Here is a 16,707-nt window from a genome sequence, read left to right on the forward strand (position 1 = left end):
CTAGAATAAAAAGTTTGTTAATGAATATCACTTCATTGCAATATCAAATATTGACGATATATTGTGCTGGCAATATATTGACGATATATTGTGTCGGCAATATATTGAAAAGGTGTCCGCAATATATTGTTAGCGCCGAAAACAGAACGAAAATTCTTTTTTTATAATAGAGCACCTGTTGTTTACTCCGTACATTGCGGTTCGGAAAATATATTGTCGAATATCGCTCACTAATATTGTGTAGTCTAAGTAGCCCTTAACACAAAACTTGGCCAAGGCTTCTTTTATCACACTTGTCCACATTAAGGTCGTCTTCCGATGAGAAAAAAATTCCAAGAAAAACAAAACTGCTTTTGAACGTTTGGGAAAGAAATGGCATTAAACATCAAGTTGGAAATCTTTTCGTGAGTATCACAGAAAGATAACGAAGACGAGTGAACATTTAGCCAATTCATAATATGCACCATTACAATGTCTTCCACGGATTCAACAGCTGATTGGTTGTAAATGACGTATTGACTGATTTTACGTCACTTACAACCAATCAGCTATACCCAATCAACTGTTGGGTCCGTGATGTAAGGCCAGAAGACCTTCCAATGGCCCATATCATGAATACTAGGACATCGCAGCTTTTTTTTACAAGACCTTTGTAAACCGTATATCCACCATCTTTGATCAGATTATTTAGAAAAGTTAGATACCCCTAATGGAAACACTACTCGATGTGGTTTTCCCCTAAATCCAAGTTTAAATGTAAACAAAAAAATGTGTAGAACGCTTACCCTATCTTGCACTTCGAGGTCAGAGCTTTGAGTGAAAGAAGCAAGACCTTCCATGATGAAGTTGGCTGCTGTCTCTAGCTCCTCTTCTTCTCCATTCTATAGAAGAGGTAATCAAATCAAAAATCAAAATGCCCAAATTTTTTATATACGCAAGGTTTACTCTTGAGACGTGTTTTCGTGTACCGTGAGTTGGTGTAAATAGAGATAGGAATAAAAGGAAAGTCGGAATCGCTGATTGTAACTAATTTTCTTTGCTTAGCAATCAGTTGAGGAGTCCATCAGTGATTACGACTTTCCTATTATTCTTATCTCTAAAGAAGGATGTCGAAATTAGAAGAGGGATGTCGACATTAGACCAATTTACGTGTACATAACAGTACTCAATCTCAAAACTTCATAAGCGGAGATGGTGGGTCGAAATAACTTGTGTGGAAATTTTGAAATGGAAAATAGCGGGGGACGCTTAATAGGGTACAAGAGAGTAATTCTCTATGAAATTTATCTGAATAACCAACGAGCTTTCAACGTACTGCATCCAGTCTCAGTTGTGCAGCACATGACTGGAAACCATTCAAGTAAAGTTTCTTAATGCAAGTACCATCAAAATCCTCCTAGGTGAGTAACCACAGATATCTTATATAAAACACTAGATAGAGCTACGGATCTCTCGCGTCCTCGCTTTGCACCACGCTAGTTACTTGTGTTGATTGAACAAATTACCGGCGCCAATCGGGAATTTATCTAAGATATCTGTATGGGTAACAGAAAAATCTCCTTCTTACCATTTCACTATCAGTGAGGACTTTGGAGAACAATTTGGCAATAGTTTGAACGTACACACATTGGATGTGACCTGGTAGTGAACTGACTTTCGGGTTCAACAGAGCTTTGATAACTCCTTGAACATCAGTGTGGAATCTAAAGGAGAAATGAAGAGAGAAGAAAATTAAAAAAAGCAACTTCACCATGGGAGGGAAATTGAACGCATATAATGGAATATAATTTTTTTGCTGGATGATGAATTGCTAAATTGAAAAGAGAATGGGGATGATGAAAAAGATAGCATTTTAATAGAGGTTTTCAGACTATCCGAGCAAATGTGATAAATAGATTTTGATGTCGAGAACAAATAATTCTCGGGTTTGGAGAAAACTTCGGCAAGATGTTTTGTCAAATACATCTAACAACCAATAAAATCAAGACTTGGTTGTGTGTCTGAACATCTCTAACATATAAGATATCAGAGTTCATGGTTCAAGAATCGGAATAAACATAGATCAGAGTAGGTGGGTTAAAAGTGTTATAACCACACTGGCACACAACGTTGTTTAAACGTTTATCTAATGTTCCCAGAAAGCAATCTTAGATTGGTTTTCAAACAACTACCTTGCCGCAAATCCCGGAAAGTTTCAAATGCTGGTTTTAGGAAATCGAAATGTTCCTGTAGAAATTACTGTTAGAAATATAACTATCAAATCTACGAACTCTGTTGAGCTCCTTGGTATCACCATTGACAATAATCTTTCTTTTGATATTCATATCAACCAACTTTGTTCTAAAGCCAGATCAAGAGTATGGAGCTTAAACAGAATTCGTATGTATCTAACTTTTGATCAACGAAAGTTGATTTTCAACTCTTATATCATGTCAATATTTAATTATGCACCAATAATCTGGATGTTTTGTAATAAAACTACATACCAAGAAATCACGAAAGTTCACAAAAGGGCTTTAAGAATATTACTCTGTGATTTTAGAAATGATTATGAAGTATTGTTGCAAAACGCCGAATGTAAAACTGTGCATGAAATTCATCTTTGCTTTTTACTATGTGAGGTTTATAATCTGAGAACAAATTGAATCCAAAGTTCATGCAACAAATTTACGTAACAAAGAAAATCAAATTCAACTTCCGAAACAAAATCTTAATGTCAATACCTCAGGCAAGCTCTGTTCGTTTTGGAACTCAATCCTTTTTATTTCGAGGAAGCCTGCTATGGAATCAAATTCCTGAAAATATTAAGCTCAAATCCTCTATTGAATCTTTTAAATCCTCACTGAAAGAAAAATTAAATCTTAAAAATATTTGTCTTTGTAAAATATGTACATAATTTTTTTTTTTTTTTTTTTTTTAATTTATCATTCTATACTATATTATTGTATTCTATATAGTTGGTATTAATTAGTATTTAATTATAACTATGTCAGACCAACGTTAAATAAATTGGAAAATAAAAAAAAAAATTCCCAACGTCCATACAACGTTAGGTGAACGTTGCGTGCCAGCTGTAGAAATACTTACTCAGTGAATTCACCAGCGACCCAAGCAGAAGCAAAGAGAACTTCACAAGATGTATGCTTCTCGCTCAAACTTGTCAACAGTGAAGGCTTTGCAAGTAAGGCGGAGAAAGTTGGCACAGCATATTTCCGGATAGCTTTGACACGGATGGTAACGTCTAACATTTGGTTGGCAATCAGCTTCCCATACTGTGTGCCATCAACGGCGCTGAGTTGAACTAAGGTATCGATGTACCTAGAAAAGAAAGAAATACACACGATGATGTTATTGCCTATTTACCTCGAATCTCTCTGTAATTCGAATTCAAATTAGACTTTCCGTTCGAATTCGAATAAGCGAGAGTTAGTTGAAGACACTCTACGAAAAGTATCTCAACTGAGAGATTTAGTGGTACTACTACTACATACAGCATTCAGGATCAAAAGTACCATGAAGGAAGTAGACTTTCATAGGCAGTTACACAGGTGTCGCAATTTGGACACTGTTTTGAAAGCTGTTTGATTTGTTGAAAAGGAATCAAATTGTTAAACGAGAGTTGATCTTCCAGGGCCAAGAATTTTATCGAAAGATTCGGATTACGAAGAGTATTTTACAACTTTCCGGTCGAATAGGAACAAACATCGAATTACAGAAAGGTTCGAATTATAGAGAGTTGGCTAAATTGAGAAGTGTGCGCAAGAAAAAAACAATTTGAATAGGCCTTTTCATAAATTAAGTTACGAACATCACTAGCCTCGTTTTGAAATGATTGCCATGATGATTAACTACCAGCGGATTTCATTCAAACTACTTTCTATTCATAAAAAATCATTTAAATTCCACCATGGAAATTGTTTGAATACGAGGCAATTGATTTTCGTGACGTAATTTATGAAAAGGTCTATATGATAGTACTTCAAGTTTCACCTTTATCGAATCGTCAGCTGTATTGAGAAGTGTCCACTAATTCATGATATGCACCACTCCCGGCACGAAATTATGCAACTTTTCTGTTTTTATTCCACCCAATACGTCACTTTTTCTATTGTTTAAGTGACGTATTGGGTGGAAAATTTTAAAAGTTATTAGAAGTTACTCCAGTGGTGCATATCATGAATTGAAAAATTACTGAATAAAACAGTTCAAATCTTACCATTCAAAATTGGTGACATATTGATAGTTAGACTGGCTGCAAATCGTGATAATCTTACTCAACAATTCATCACGATAGCCTGTTCCCTCGGCTTTTTCCATGTGGAACATCAGTTTCTTGACTATGTCGACGAGTGTTTTCTTTGAGATCATACCAGCGATCAAATCGAGCGCGCGGTAACGGATTGATTCATCACGATCATCCAAACATTGCATAATTAAATCACTGAAAAGAGAAGTAGCGTATTTGCGTAGTAGCGTATTTGGTCTACTTAGACTACACAATATATTGAGAGTCAAGAACACCTTCAAATTAGCCTATCATAGGCTGATTACTCTTGAGGATGGTGACAAAATACGTTGCCCAAAGCCAAAAGAATCTTTTTTACTTAAACTGATATAACATTCAATTTTGGCAACAGAAATATGAATAAATTTAGTATCCATCGGCTAACTAACCGATTATAGGCTAATTTTCTGATAATGAAGTGCCGTGCCATGTTTGTTAAAAAATTTTTTTTCTTTCAAAAAGCCCGATTTTCTTACCCTGCGCATGCGCAGTACCAAAAAGTGAAATATTTCCTATACCAAAATTGACCCAAAGTCAAAATTTGTCATGAACATTTCTCTGACAATGAGAAACCATGCATTACTTAGAGAAGACGCGACTATTTATATTTCGTCAGAAATCGAGGTTTTTATCGATTTTCGGCTAAATAGCATATATTATAAAATAGTCTAAATAAGGCTAATCAGCCTATGATAGGCTAACCAGCCTATGATTGGCTAATTTGAAGGTGTTCTTGACTGATTGACAAACAATATTCAACAATATTGTTTGCGGACCGTAATGTACGAAATAATGTGCCTGACAATATATTGTGTAGCGTATTTGCCATAAGACTGGAAATGAAGAAATCCTTGAGTCCCATCCTAGGAGTTTTAAGGAAAGTTTACGCTGCAAGGGATTTTTTGAAGAATTGATAATTTTTTCTACCATTAATTTTACTTTTTATAATAATAAGTCTGCGCCCGCAGACGCTCCTCTTTCAAGTTAGGGGGAGGCCGCCACTTTTTCTTCTTAATATTTTACCTACAGAGAGGAAAGAAAATTTCTTTGGTAATAACTCAGCAAAACCATAATTTTGGTAGTATGTGAGCACCTCTGGTTCTTTTGGTGGAAAAACCCCCACAAAACTCACCGGTGTCCAAGGACGAGCTTAGGTTGTGTTTGTAAAATCTTGTTCAACAACAAAAGACCAAGATATTTCACTAGAAAAATAAACACAATAAGTTTTAGAATGCAAAAACGTCTGATTTATTTTCTTTTATCATTGTGTAACTTGGTCGTCTTTTTTTGAAAATTTTATGACGAAAAAAAATTTTCCGAGAAAAATTACTTCAGACACATTTTAGGGTGCCTTGCACTCTATCTTTCTGCCAAAAATCAGGAAAAACTAATGAAGCAATTTTGCACAAAGTCCAAAAAACCTTTTTTTAGGTAGTTTTTGGCCCAAATTGCCCCCCAAAATTTTTTTTCAAAAATCGGGCTCCGTCACTTTTAGGCATTGCTATTTTGTATCATTGTGCAAAAAATTAAAAAAAACTAATGAGCCAATCCCGAGAAAAGCTGCTAACAGGAAAATGGTAAAAGGGAATTTCCCCAAAAAAACGAAAATCCGTACTTTACGACGATCGAAAAAGAATTTTCCGAGAAAAATTACTTCAGCCACATTTTAGGGTACCTTGCACTCTATCTTTCTGCCAAAAATCAAGAAAAACTAATGAAGCAATTTTGCATAAATTCCAAAAAACCTTATTTTTAGGTAGTTTTTGGCCCAAATTTGCCCCCCAAATTTTTTTTTCAAAAATCGGGCTCCGTCACTTTTCAGGCATTGCTATTTTGTATCATTGTGCAAAAAATAAAAAAAAAAAAACTAATGAGCCAATCCCGAGAAAAGTTGCTAACAGGAAAATGGTAAAAGGGAATTTCCCCAAAAAAAAGCGAAAAAATCCGTATTTTTACGACGAAAAAAAATTTTCCGAGAAAAATTACTTCAGCCACATTTTAGGGTACCTTGCACTCTATCTTTCTGCCAAAAATCAGGAAAAACTAATGAAGCAATTTTGCACCAAGTCCAAAAAACCTTATTTTTAGATAGTTTTTGGCCCAAATTTGCCCCCCAATTTTTTTTTCAAAAATCGGGCTCCGTCACTTTTCAGCCATTGCTATTTTGTATCATTGTGCAAAAAATTAAAAAAAATAATGAGCCAATCCCGAGAAAAGCTGCTAACAGGAAAATGGTAAAAGGGAATTTCCCCAAAAAAGCGAAAATCCGTATTTTACGACGAAAAAAAATTTTCCGAGAAAAATTACTTCAGCCACATTTTAGGGTACCTTGCACTCTATCTTTCTGCCAAAAATCAGGAAAAACTAATGAAGCAATTTTGCACCAAATCCAAAAAACCTTATTTTTAGGTACAATCAAGGTCATAATATATTGAGAATTTTGGCTATTTTAACGTTTTTCAAGATTTAAAGTTCTGGCGAGAAAGTCGATTTTTGGCTATCTTTTTAATTTAATCGAATATTTCAATTTGGGAGGGGTTGGCAGACTTCCAGGCTATATTCCGAGTCTTATTGGACTATTTTTGAACTTTTGGATCCTCAGATCCTAAGGTCCTAAGTCTTAAGTCTCATGTTAAAACTCAGAGTTAAAACTCTACCCTTCCAACCTACTTTAGAGCACTTACAAATCGATTGTGGTTCAAAAACTTCCCGGTGGATTTCCCTTTTTTCTCAAATATTATGACCTTGATTGTAGTTTTTGGCCCAAATTTGCGAAAATCCGTATTTGACGACGAAAAAAAATTTTCCGAGAAAAATTACTTCAGCCACATTTTAGGGTACCTTGCACTCTATCTTTCTGCCAAAAATCAGGAAAAACTAATGAAGCAATTTTGCACCAAGTCCAAAAAACCTTATTTTTAGGTAGTTTTTGGCCCAAATTTGCCCCCCAAATTTTTTTTTCAAAAATCGGGCTCCGTCACTTTTCAGGCATTGCCATTTTGTATCACTGTGCAAAAAATTAAAAAAAACTAATGAGCCAATCCCGAGAAAAGCTTGTAACAGACGAACGGACAACGGTCAAATTAAAGGACCTCCCGGTAGGTCCAAAAAATATCAGTATACATTACTACAAGCAAAGGAATGGAAAAAAGTTGACTCTTGCCTCGCTAATTCGAACTTTTTTTATTCGAATTGATTCTCAGTCCCTGTTAACGGGAAACCCTCGTAAAAGTGTTCTCAATAATTCAAATTTTTCGGCGATTTGAACAAATGAGACTTCCCGTTTGACTTCGAATTAGCGAGAGTTTACTGTGCAATCCTTAAAGGCATTTTCCGGATAGTGATGGATATAATTTGAAACAGCCATTCTATTGGTTACACTCAAGTGTTACGTCACTTCTAACCAATAGAATGGCTTCATTGCATTTCAGAGCGAAACGGAACCGTCACGTGCGAACATGGTCTTATTTTTCGTCGGAGAAGACAGGCTTTATAAAATGAATAAGAGCATTTTAGCGTCCATAAAACGGTGAAACGGCATAGAAAAAATAGAAAACGCTCAGCATTGAGCTAAATATTAAAATATCACAGATTATAAAGATCTTAATTGATACATACAATTTTGATCAGGATCTTCGATCAACAAACGCAACTTGGAAACACACAATTGAATGGAAGCTTGGTGGTCCGGTAAACCTAAGGATAATGATGAAATAAACCAATCAGATCTTGGTTGTGTGGTCAGTTTTTGAAATAGGTAACGGAAATACTATTGTCATTTTAATGACAACAGCTTTGACTGAAACTTTTTTGAGTCGTGCGTCGTTGAAACGCTTCAAGTGGAAAGACTAAACTCTAGATAAAAATCTCCTGTATAAAATAAGCCACTTATTTCCTACATAAGTTGCGCGGCCCGTTTAGTTTTTCAAAATACATAAACGATAGATTGGATATAACATGCAAAAACAAAAAAAAACCCTAGATTCAAGCCACCCTCCAAAATGCTGCGTAAATTTTAAGACAGCGCTCTCTCTTGCCTGGGTGAGGTACCTCTCTACTCAGCGACTAAAACTCGGCATCTACGTTCTGCTGTTCATTGCTGATGGAGCAAAGATGAACTATCCTCAGAGGTAATACTATGGGGACATGGGAAAAGACCACGGGCGGGGCAAAGCCAACACAACCTTCATCGACCAACTGAGAGATGATGCAGGTTGCTTAAAGGAAGACCTTCCCAAACACTACGTCGGTAACAATGGAGAGAATGTGACATCGCTTATAGAACAAACACGACCTGGTAAGGTAAAGTGAGCTTTAAATAATTGGGAAAGACAGTTAATGGATTTCACTTACCGGCAACCACGGTGTTGATGCATTCATACAGCAAAGACATGGCTGACGTGCTAGAAAGATAATGCACCAATAATATTTAAGAAGTTGCAAATCAGCAAAAGAGCGTTCTTAGTAAAAACTTGACGGGTTCTACAGACAGGTAGGGTCGAAAATAAAGAACACATACAGTCGACACTCTCTAATTTGACGTTCTACTATTCGATAGGCTCCCTTATTCGATGAAATTTAATCCCCGTCAAGAAGAAACTCTCATAAACGACGCTCACTTGTTCGATGAAAATCCAATTCCCCTTGAAGATCGAATTAGAGAGCGTCAACTGTACTTTAAGGATGTCGGAAAATTCGGTTTTTTCTATTGTTATTTTCCGAATGTGCTTTGTTGTACAGTTTTGGATTTTAAGTTTTTCCAAAAATAATGTACCCTTATTCATGATATGCACCACTGGAGAGTCGCCTGAGAACTTTTAAAATTTTCAACCCAATACGTCACTTAAACCATAAAAAAGAGCCGTATTGGGTGAAAAAAAAAGTTGCATAATTTCGTGAAGTCATTGCAGTGGTGCATATCATGAATACAGTTACAATTAGTATTACGTGTGAAGAGGCTTTTTAAGTTGACTAACTTACATAAAAATTCCGCCATTATGGAAGCAAGCCTTTACAAGTTCGAATGTTTGTTTCCATTGTGGCGGAAGTTACCGTTACGTAACTTAGGCAAAACCTGAAAAACCTCTATATACAATGTTTTGTTGTCGTGTATGTGCGTTAAGTACCGTTATCGAACAAACGAAGTTTAGTCACGTGTCAGAAGCATTACGTAATCTTTTTGATTGAGAGCTGGGTCTAAATACCTATCAACCCATACGGCGTGGTCAGCTTTTGCGGAGACTGGCAATAAAATACTGGGAAAATTCTTTCGATGACGGTATTAGGGACCTTAAGCAACTAGGACGGCGACTTGAGGGAGTACGTGGAGAAAATATTAAAATCTAATGGTAAATTTTATTCGATTTTACTATGGTTTAATAGCACGTGAATGGACTTTAACAAAAGCAAACTTTGGTGAAAAATAATCTTTTATCTCCCGAGTGATTTAAATGATTAATTATTATTGTACATTTTTATTACCGCCTTCGTCTTAGAGAGAACGTCGAAACATGTTTTTGAAGTCGCCTTGTAATTTTGAAATGTCCAGTAATTACCCAATTAAATCTAAGTATTCTCATGAGAAAAGTATATGAAAAGAATGAAATCTTTTTGTGATTCAAATGTTGATCCCAAAAGGGATTTGTTATTGTTGGATGCTACAGTTCTCACTACAACCGCCGTCCTAGTTGCTTAAGGTCCCTATTGAAAACATAAGGAGGAGTAGCAGTGCCGTTGTGAAAAATGTAGGAAACTTTCAAGGATATTGAAGGTAACGTCAGTATGAGTTATTCGAATGCTAAAAATAGTTTGCACTTCACCGCAGAAGATATCTCGCATATGGTATTGAGTTTTGGTGGGAATTGACTTAGTTTGTTTTAGAGGCAACTTAAAAATGCCGTCACACGATAAAACATTTTCATTGTAAATTCGTTGCCAGCCCTCTCAAAAACCAAACGCTTCGCAGATAGGTTAGCATGTACCAAACTCTTCTTCGTTGAAGAAAAAGATAAGCTCGTGGGCGGGATGGTACAGGCTATAGAAAGGTGTATTTTACGTCTTTTTTAATCCGTCCGACTTTACTCGTTTGTCCGACAATCAGTACCTGATACCAGTCGTCGAGAATTTGTTGTCTTTGTTAAGTGTCTGTGCGTTATTGTTAGTGTCACGCTGTGCGTTCGTGTTCTGTGTGTTGCTGTGTCGTATTATAGTAGGTCCCTCGTTACAGTCGCCGTTGCTCTTGGCACGGCCGCGCGACGAACTGTCTAGAATTCTTTTGGCCGCTTTGGCGAACTCACGTTCTTTACGGAGTTGCTTTATGTCTGAACAAGATCTATGAGATAGAGAAGTTATTTGGGAGGAAAAAAGTGTCGTTTTAAGGCTATATGGAGGATGAAGCGATAATGTTTGATTTCAGTATTGGGCAGCGGTTTATAGGCTATTTTGTGTATATAGACCATTGGGGTACCACTATAATAACTCAAAAACCAGAAGACCCCCCCCCCTGAATAAGTTAGGGCGATGTTGAAAAACGTAGGGCTCAAAAGAATTCTAGACAGTTGCGTTATATGTGTAATGTTTGAGTGGTATTAGATGTTGTTCAACATTGCATTTTCTCATATTTTTATGGAGAGTTTGCAATTTTAGATGACTTGTAGGGCTCGAAGATTAGTTAGTACGCGTATTGGTAAGTGTTTGATGTAAAATATGATCAACTGTTAGTAAAATTCTTTCGAGCCCTACTTTTCTCATCGAGTCAATTTGTAAGTGTGTTATAATTGGAAGTTGAGTATAAAACGTGTACGTAAGGGTTAACTTTCACCAAATTCAAAACTTTACGAGTCATCGAAATGCTCAATGACTTTCGAACTGAACTTAAATTGCAGACCAGAAAAAGTTTGTTGCAGAGGCGAGTAAACTCTAATCGATGATACGTTACAGTCTAATGTTACTTTATAAAGTTCAATCAGTTACCCAGCTGGCACACAACGTTGTTTCAACGTTCATCTAACGTTATATGGACGTTGTGAACGTTACATGGACATTGAAACAACGTTGTGTGCCAGCTGGGTAGTTACACGTGTGTTAAGTTCATACTTTTGCAATAAGTTTTTGTTTAATCTAAAATTAAAAGAAATACCCTGTGAATGAGATGAGAAGACTCAACCAAAACGTAGAAAACAATCTTTAGTTGATTTAATACAAAAAAATACCTGTGAACGAGGCTAGTAAGAGGTTCCATCAACTTCTTTCCAAGACGTGGCTCCAATGGGCACAAAGCACCAAACTGTTAAAAATGATACATGTTTTATACATTTCTAAAACTTTAATTCATTTAATTCAAAGGATAGAGAGTAAGTAAGAATATCGGCTTTTATTTTGTATCGCCAAATACGTTTTTTTATAAGCATATGAAGGCTCAGATTTTTGGACGCTTTTTGGATCGAGTGTTAACAAAATTTCTGAGATTTTATAAAATATTGGCTCAAGGTGAATTAAAAGCATAATAATTATCACGTGGTTCCAATGGGCATAAAGCACCGAACTTTTTAAAAAAATGGTACAACATGTTAAGATTTCAAGAACGACGTGGTTCCAATAAATATCCCAATATTATTTTTTATGAAATGGAAAGGAGAATCGAAAAAAGAATTTTCTCAAAATTTGTACTCGAGCGGCAACGTGTTTTGAAATTTCGGGTTTATTTACAGACAACCTCAGATGCCAATAAAATTGAGTATTTGAGAGCAACACAAATATTATCTGGTGGGTATAGAGGTTTTGTTTAGTTAAGTAACGCCATTAACGAGGCAAAAGAAAGTTCGATTTACGTAAGGGAGATTGCCTCTACAGATTCGAACGTTTGCGTCCATAATGGCGGAAATTACGTAACTTAGCAAAACATGAAAAACCTTTACGAGAGTTTGGGACCGAGCTTACCAGTTTAATGATTTTGATGAGCATCCAGTTATTGGATGAAGTGGTCATCAGTTTAAAGAAGAGAGGCGCCAACGCCAAATAATTTCTCGGATTTTTTCGAGCTAGCTCACAAATGACGTTGACAGCTGCGCATTGAACTCCTGTAATAAGATTATTTGTGAATGGTTTACCAAGCTAGTTTATAGTAGCTTTGTAATTAATATCAGAAAGTTTGGCTATGCCTAAACGAAAATCTGCCCGGGAGGGGGGAGGTTAACCAACTGACGATATGTGCGGCGAAAAATTTGGCTTTTAGAAAAATACCCTTACAGTGCAGCAAAGAATCACTTTCAATATTTTTAGAAATTTCTTTTAGAGTAAAAAAATCAGAATTTTCGGGCAAAAATTTACAATTTTCCTGGATTTGCTGAAATTCCCACTTTAACAGTGCATTTATCAAAAGTCTTAGAACTTTAACGTGCATTTCTGCTATCTTGATAAACATACAGGATAAACCCTTAACCGTCGCACATACCCGTCGGTCAACTTGCTTGAGAAAAGTTGATAACATCATTTCATATGATTTATGTTTTAATCGAATTTAAATTTACAGTTTAGATTATGACAGATTTCTACTTTAATATTATTTTCATACCTGGGTCAACGTCTTCCAATTTTTCTTTCAATCTTGGAAAAGCGGGTCGCAGTGCTTCGGGAAACTGATAAAAAAGAGATTAAAAAAATCATACTTTGGTCAAGCGCGGAACGTGAAACTATGACGTTATTACTTTAATTTAGTAAGAAAGTCTGCGACCGCAGTCGGAGGCGACCCGAAGGCTCCTCTTTCGATAGCTGTCTACCCAAAGGAAGGGGAGGGCGCCACTCTTTCTCCCTGATTACTCCACTTACCCTTGATCCTTCTTTTAATTGCTGAGCATCAAGCAGAGAGGCATCAAGCACTATTTTGGGAATCTTTGGTATGACCCGGCTGGGGGTTGAACCCACAACCTTGCGCAACGTAGCTGGATGCTCTACCTTCATGCTACGGTCGCGGTCACGGTATTGTAAATAAGACTTACCACTGCACTACGATCGTATTGATCTAAGGAGGCGCTTTATTTTGCTTCAAAGCCTTTAGCCTAAAGAAGGCAAAGGTTCATATATAAAATATTTTGTTGAAAATCAGACTCGAGTCAATATAATTGAAAAGTACTTACATTTAAGAAGACTTTGTACATCAGCAAGATGGAGCGTTTTCGGATGTAAGGTCTCGAAGAAACCATCTATAAAATTGAATTAGAAAGTCGAAGATATTACAAAAAGCTTGAAAAATAAAAAATTTCAGCTAAATCCTTCCATTTTTGAAGTTTCCAGGCTGCCCTAGAGTTTTAACTTCGTTTTGGCAAAAAAGCTCGTCCCCAGACCTCAAAATTTAAAATCTTCAAAACAATAAATGATGCCCCAGTTAAATGTTCGCCCAAATCTAAGGCTCTGATTGTTCATAATTGTTTTTTAGGTTAAGGTCAATTTTCAGCCTCGTGTTGCTATAAAATTGTTCTTATAAAAAAGCCTGTATATTCCAAAAATTAAGAAGTCAGGCTTACCATGTTCATGATGTCGGAAGCTAAATCACGTGCCAGATCAGGTGAAATGAAACATGACAATCCAACCATGGCCACACCCGCATCGTATTGGTTTTGACTGTTCATGTCCTGAAAAGAATGACGAGAATTCAACTTAGTAAGTTTGACCACACAGAGAACTGTTTCTATCAAAAAATTACCGCATGATGGGGCTTTTTTGTACAAACAAATTCATCAAAATCCAGTCAGGCTCTATCTTCAATAGTCTAGCAAGCTACACGACTAATTCAGACATAGTAGAAATAAAGCAAAAAGAAAAAGTAATGGAAGGAACAATTTTAGTTTATACAAACTAAATCCCGTAACAATAATCGTATTATTACTTTATCACACGCATTATAAACGACTCCAGTCTATATCTTCAACCAAATCTCAAGAAAGATGCCTGTTCCTAACTAGCCCGGGGTCTACTTAAAGCTTTTTTATAGACTGGATGGCGCGATTACTTCACTGGACTCAGCATCATAAAGAATTATCAAAAAGCAAAGTTCAGCCAGAAGTAGATTCTAGTAATAAGAACAAACACAAAACTATGCGCAGGTCCGAGCGGGAATGACTTAAAGCCTTGAATCTATAAAGCAAGGTATTACTTGATCATCCGGCTCATATTCTTTCTGCAATTTCTAAGAAAAATTGCGGATTTTAGGTGAAAATGACATCATGCAGAATCGGTCTATTAAAACCTTTGATATATAAAATTCTCAGAACTTAGATAGCATTATTTTCCTTTGCGCTTAAGTATTACAATAGCAACGATTTCGTTCAATTTTAAACGATATTTCCGAAACTTCGGATATGCAGCTAAGAGGTTACCATCTTTAATTCTTTGACGTCAATCATAATGAATAATTAATACTACAAAATTATGTGACGTCAAATATTATTCTGGCATCGATTTCTTTTATGAAGTAATAGAATATGTTTTTTCTGAAATCCAACCATTCGAAAATCAAAATGGATTCAACGGAGACGGCAGCAGCGGTTGCCGGAAAAGTTGTGGTGGAACCGCAAACAATAGAGAATATAACAAAAATGGATGACAATAAAACAACCAAATGGCAGTGAGGTAGGTAGTTTATGAATTCATTTTTGATTTTTAAAGCTAATGTCTCTGACTGAACAAAACCGTAGTGTCAGAAAGTTTTGAAAGCAATTTGAATTTGATCTATCTTCCATGGAAGTTTCTATTAATTAGTTATTTACTTTGTGAGTAGAATCTAAAATCCATTCACTGTAAGTGTGCACTCTTTCTTGCTATCACATGGAAACCAATCTCAAGAGAATTAGTCTATTATACTGGCATGGTTTCCACATTGTAGAAAATAGAGTGTACAATAAAAGTGTATGCACTTTTTTCTTCGTGATCATGACAGTGTTTAAGTGCAGTTTGAGCTTAAACAAAACCCATATATGTAATATATAGGGTAAAGAGTTTTTTGGAGGTAAAAGAGATAAAAGAATTATGAGTTAACAAAGATTCTTCTTGAACTTTCACTATCAGCTTTTTAAGTTTTATTATGTAAATCACCGTACAGATTCTTGAATACATTTTAATTCTTCTTAAGGCTGAAAGTTGCGCTTAGTTCTAAATGTGAGCCGTCTTTTTATTTAGATGAATGAAAATGCATTGGATTACTTTAAGAAGAACTCAAAAAATCATTATACACTCTATTCCAGTACAAATAGATTTCTCTTAACTTAGAAACTAAATACATTTCGATTTATTTTGAAACTTAAGGTTGCGCTTTGGATGAATGAAAATGCATTGGATTACTTTGAGAAAAACTCAAAAAATCCTTACACACTCTATTCCAGTACAAATAGATTTCTCTTAACTTAGGGAACTAAATAAACTTTGTGTGGTCTGAAGCAGTTCTTTTTTTCATTTGGTCTGTACAGGGAGTTTGGATTTGTTCCAACTTTCGATCAATACCATTTGATTCTTCGTATGATTGGTTTCCGTTTCTGTAAGCGCTGACCTATCTTGTGATGAATCAAATGACATTGTATTTGAGTTTGCCAGCGAGCTCATAATATTGATCCAGATATAAATAATTGATTTATTGTTAGATGAATTGGGAGCTTAGTTCTACTGAGTTTCAATTTTTTCTGAAAATGAACAAATTGTTTAGTTCAATAAAAGTAACTGGTAATTCTTATCAATTTGCAAAGCTTAGAATTTGAAATATAATTTGATTCATCTAAGGACAAGTTTCCGCAATAGTGTTGTACTATACAGAACTGTTATTGATTAATGAAATTGTATTGTGGTTCCTAATGTTTAAGTCTTTTTTTCTCATGGGTCCAGTTCTACAGTACATGGAGTTTGGACTAGTTTTTTTTAATCAATACCATTTGATTCCTCATCTTGATTAGTTTCGTTTATATTTCTGTAAACTTGACTATTCTTGTCATGAATCAAATGACATTGTATTTGAGCTTGCCAGCGAGCTCATAATATTGATCAAGATATAAATAATAGATTTATTGTTAGATGAATTGGGAGCTTAGTTCTACTGAGTTTCAATTTTTTCTGAAAATGAATGAATTGTTTAGTTCAATAAAAGTAACTGGTAATTCTTATCAATTTGCAAAGCTTAGAATTTGAAATATAATTTGATTCATCTAAGGACACAATAGTGTTCTCCTATATGGGATGTCACCAGATGAATTAAAAATGTATTGTGCTTGGTTTTTCGTAGCGATTGTCCTATGTAATTCAATGGCATGTCCAAATTTCGATCAATACCATCTGATTCTTTTTCAGATTGATCATGCTTATATTTTTGTAAGCTTTAACCCATCTAAAGACGAATCAAGTGGTATTACATTTGAACTTGTCAGTGAGCTCATAATATTGAT

The 16,707-nt window shown here is 35.5% G+C and overlaps 1 protein-coding gene across 7 annotated transcripts in view; it reads right to left on the reverse strand.

Annotated features, from left to right (window-relative positions):
- LOC136822980 (AP-3 complex subunit delta-1-like) overlaps window positions 1-16,707 on the reverse strand; it is an 81,984-nt gene that overhangs the window by 22,531 nt on the left and 42,746 nt on the right. For 4 of the 7 annotated variants that reach the window (XM_067079287.1, XM_067079285.1, XM_067079286.1 and 1 more), the window contains exons 5-17: window positions 13,807-13,914; window positions 13,420-13,485; window positions 12,858-12,921; window positions 12,224-12,363; window positions 11,497-11,570; window positions 10,389-10,616; window positions 8,639-8,688; window positions 7,904-7,981; window positions 5,418-5,487; window positions 4,217-4,441; window positions 3,088-3,318; window positions 1,568-1,703; window positions 786-881 (exon numbers count right to left, since the gene is read on the reverse strand). In XM_067079287.1, the coding sequence (XP_066935388.1) occupies window positions 786-881; window positions 1,568-1,703; window positions 3,088-3,318; window positions 4,217-4,441; window positions 5,418-5,487; window positions 7,904-7,981; window positions 8,639-8,688; window positions 10,389-10,616; window positions 11,497-11,570; window positions 12,224-12,363; window positions 12,858-12,921; window positions 13,420-13,485; window positions 13,807-13,914 (1,566 nt within the window). The remainder of the gene's footprint in view (window positions 1-785; window positions 882-1,567; window positions 1,704-3,087; window positions 3,319-4,216; window positions 4,442-5,417; window positions 5,488-7,903; window positions 7,982-8,638; window positions 8,689-10,388; window positions 10,617-11,496; window positions 11,571-12,223; window positions 12,364-12,857; window positions 12,922-13,419; window positions 13,486-13,806; window positions 13,915-16,707) is intronic. The other 3 variants (XM_067079290.1, XM_067079289.1, XM_067079288.1) reach the window with 1 other exon arrangement.

Source organism: Clytia hemisphaerica, unplaced genomic scaffold (assembly GCF_902728285.1).
Source record: "Clytia hemisphaerica strain Z4C2 unplaced genomic scaffold, Clytia hemisphaerica genome assembly, whole genome shotgun sequence".
NCBI classification, from domain to species: Eukaryota; Metazoa; Cnidaria; class Hydrozoa; order Leptothecata; family Clytiidae; genus Clytia; species Clytia hemisphaerica.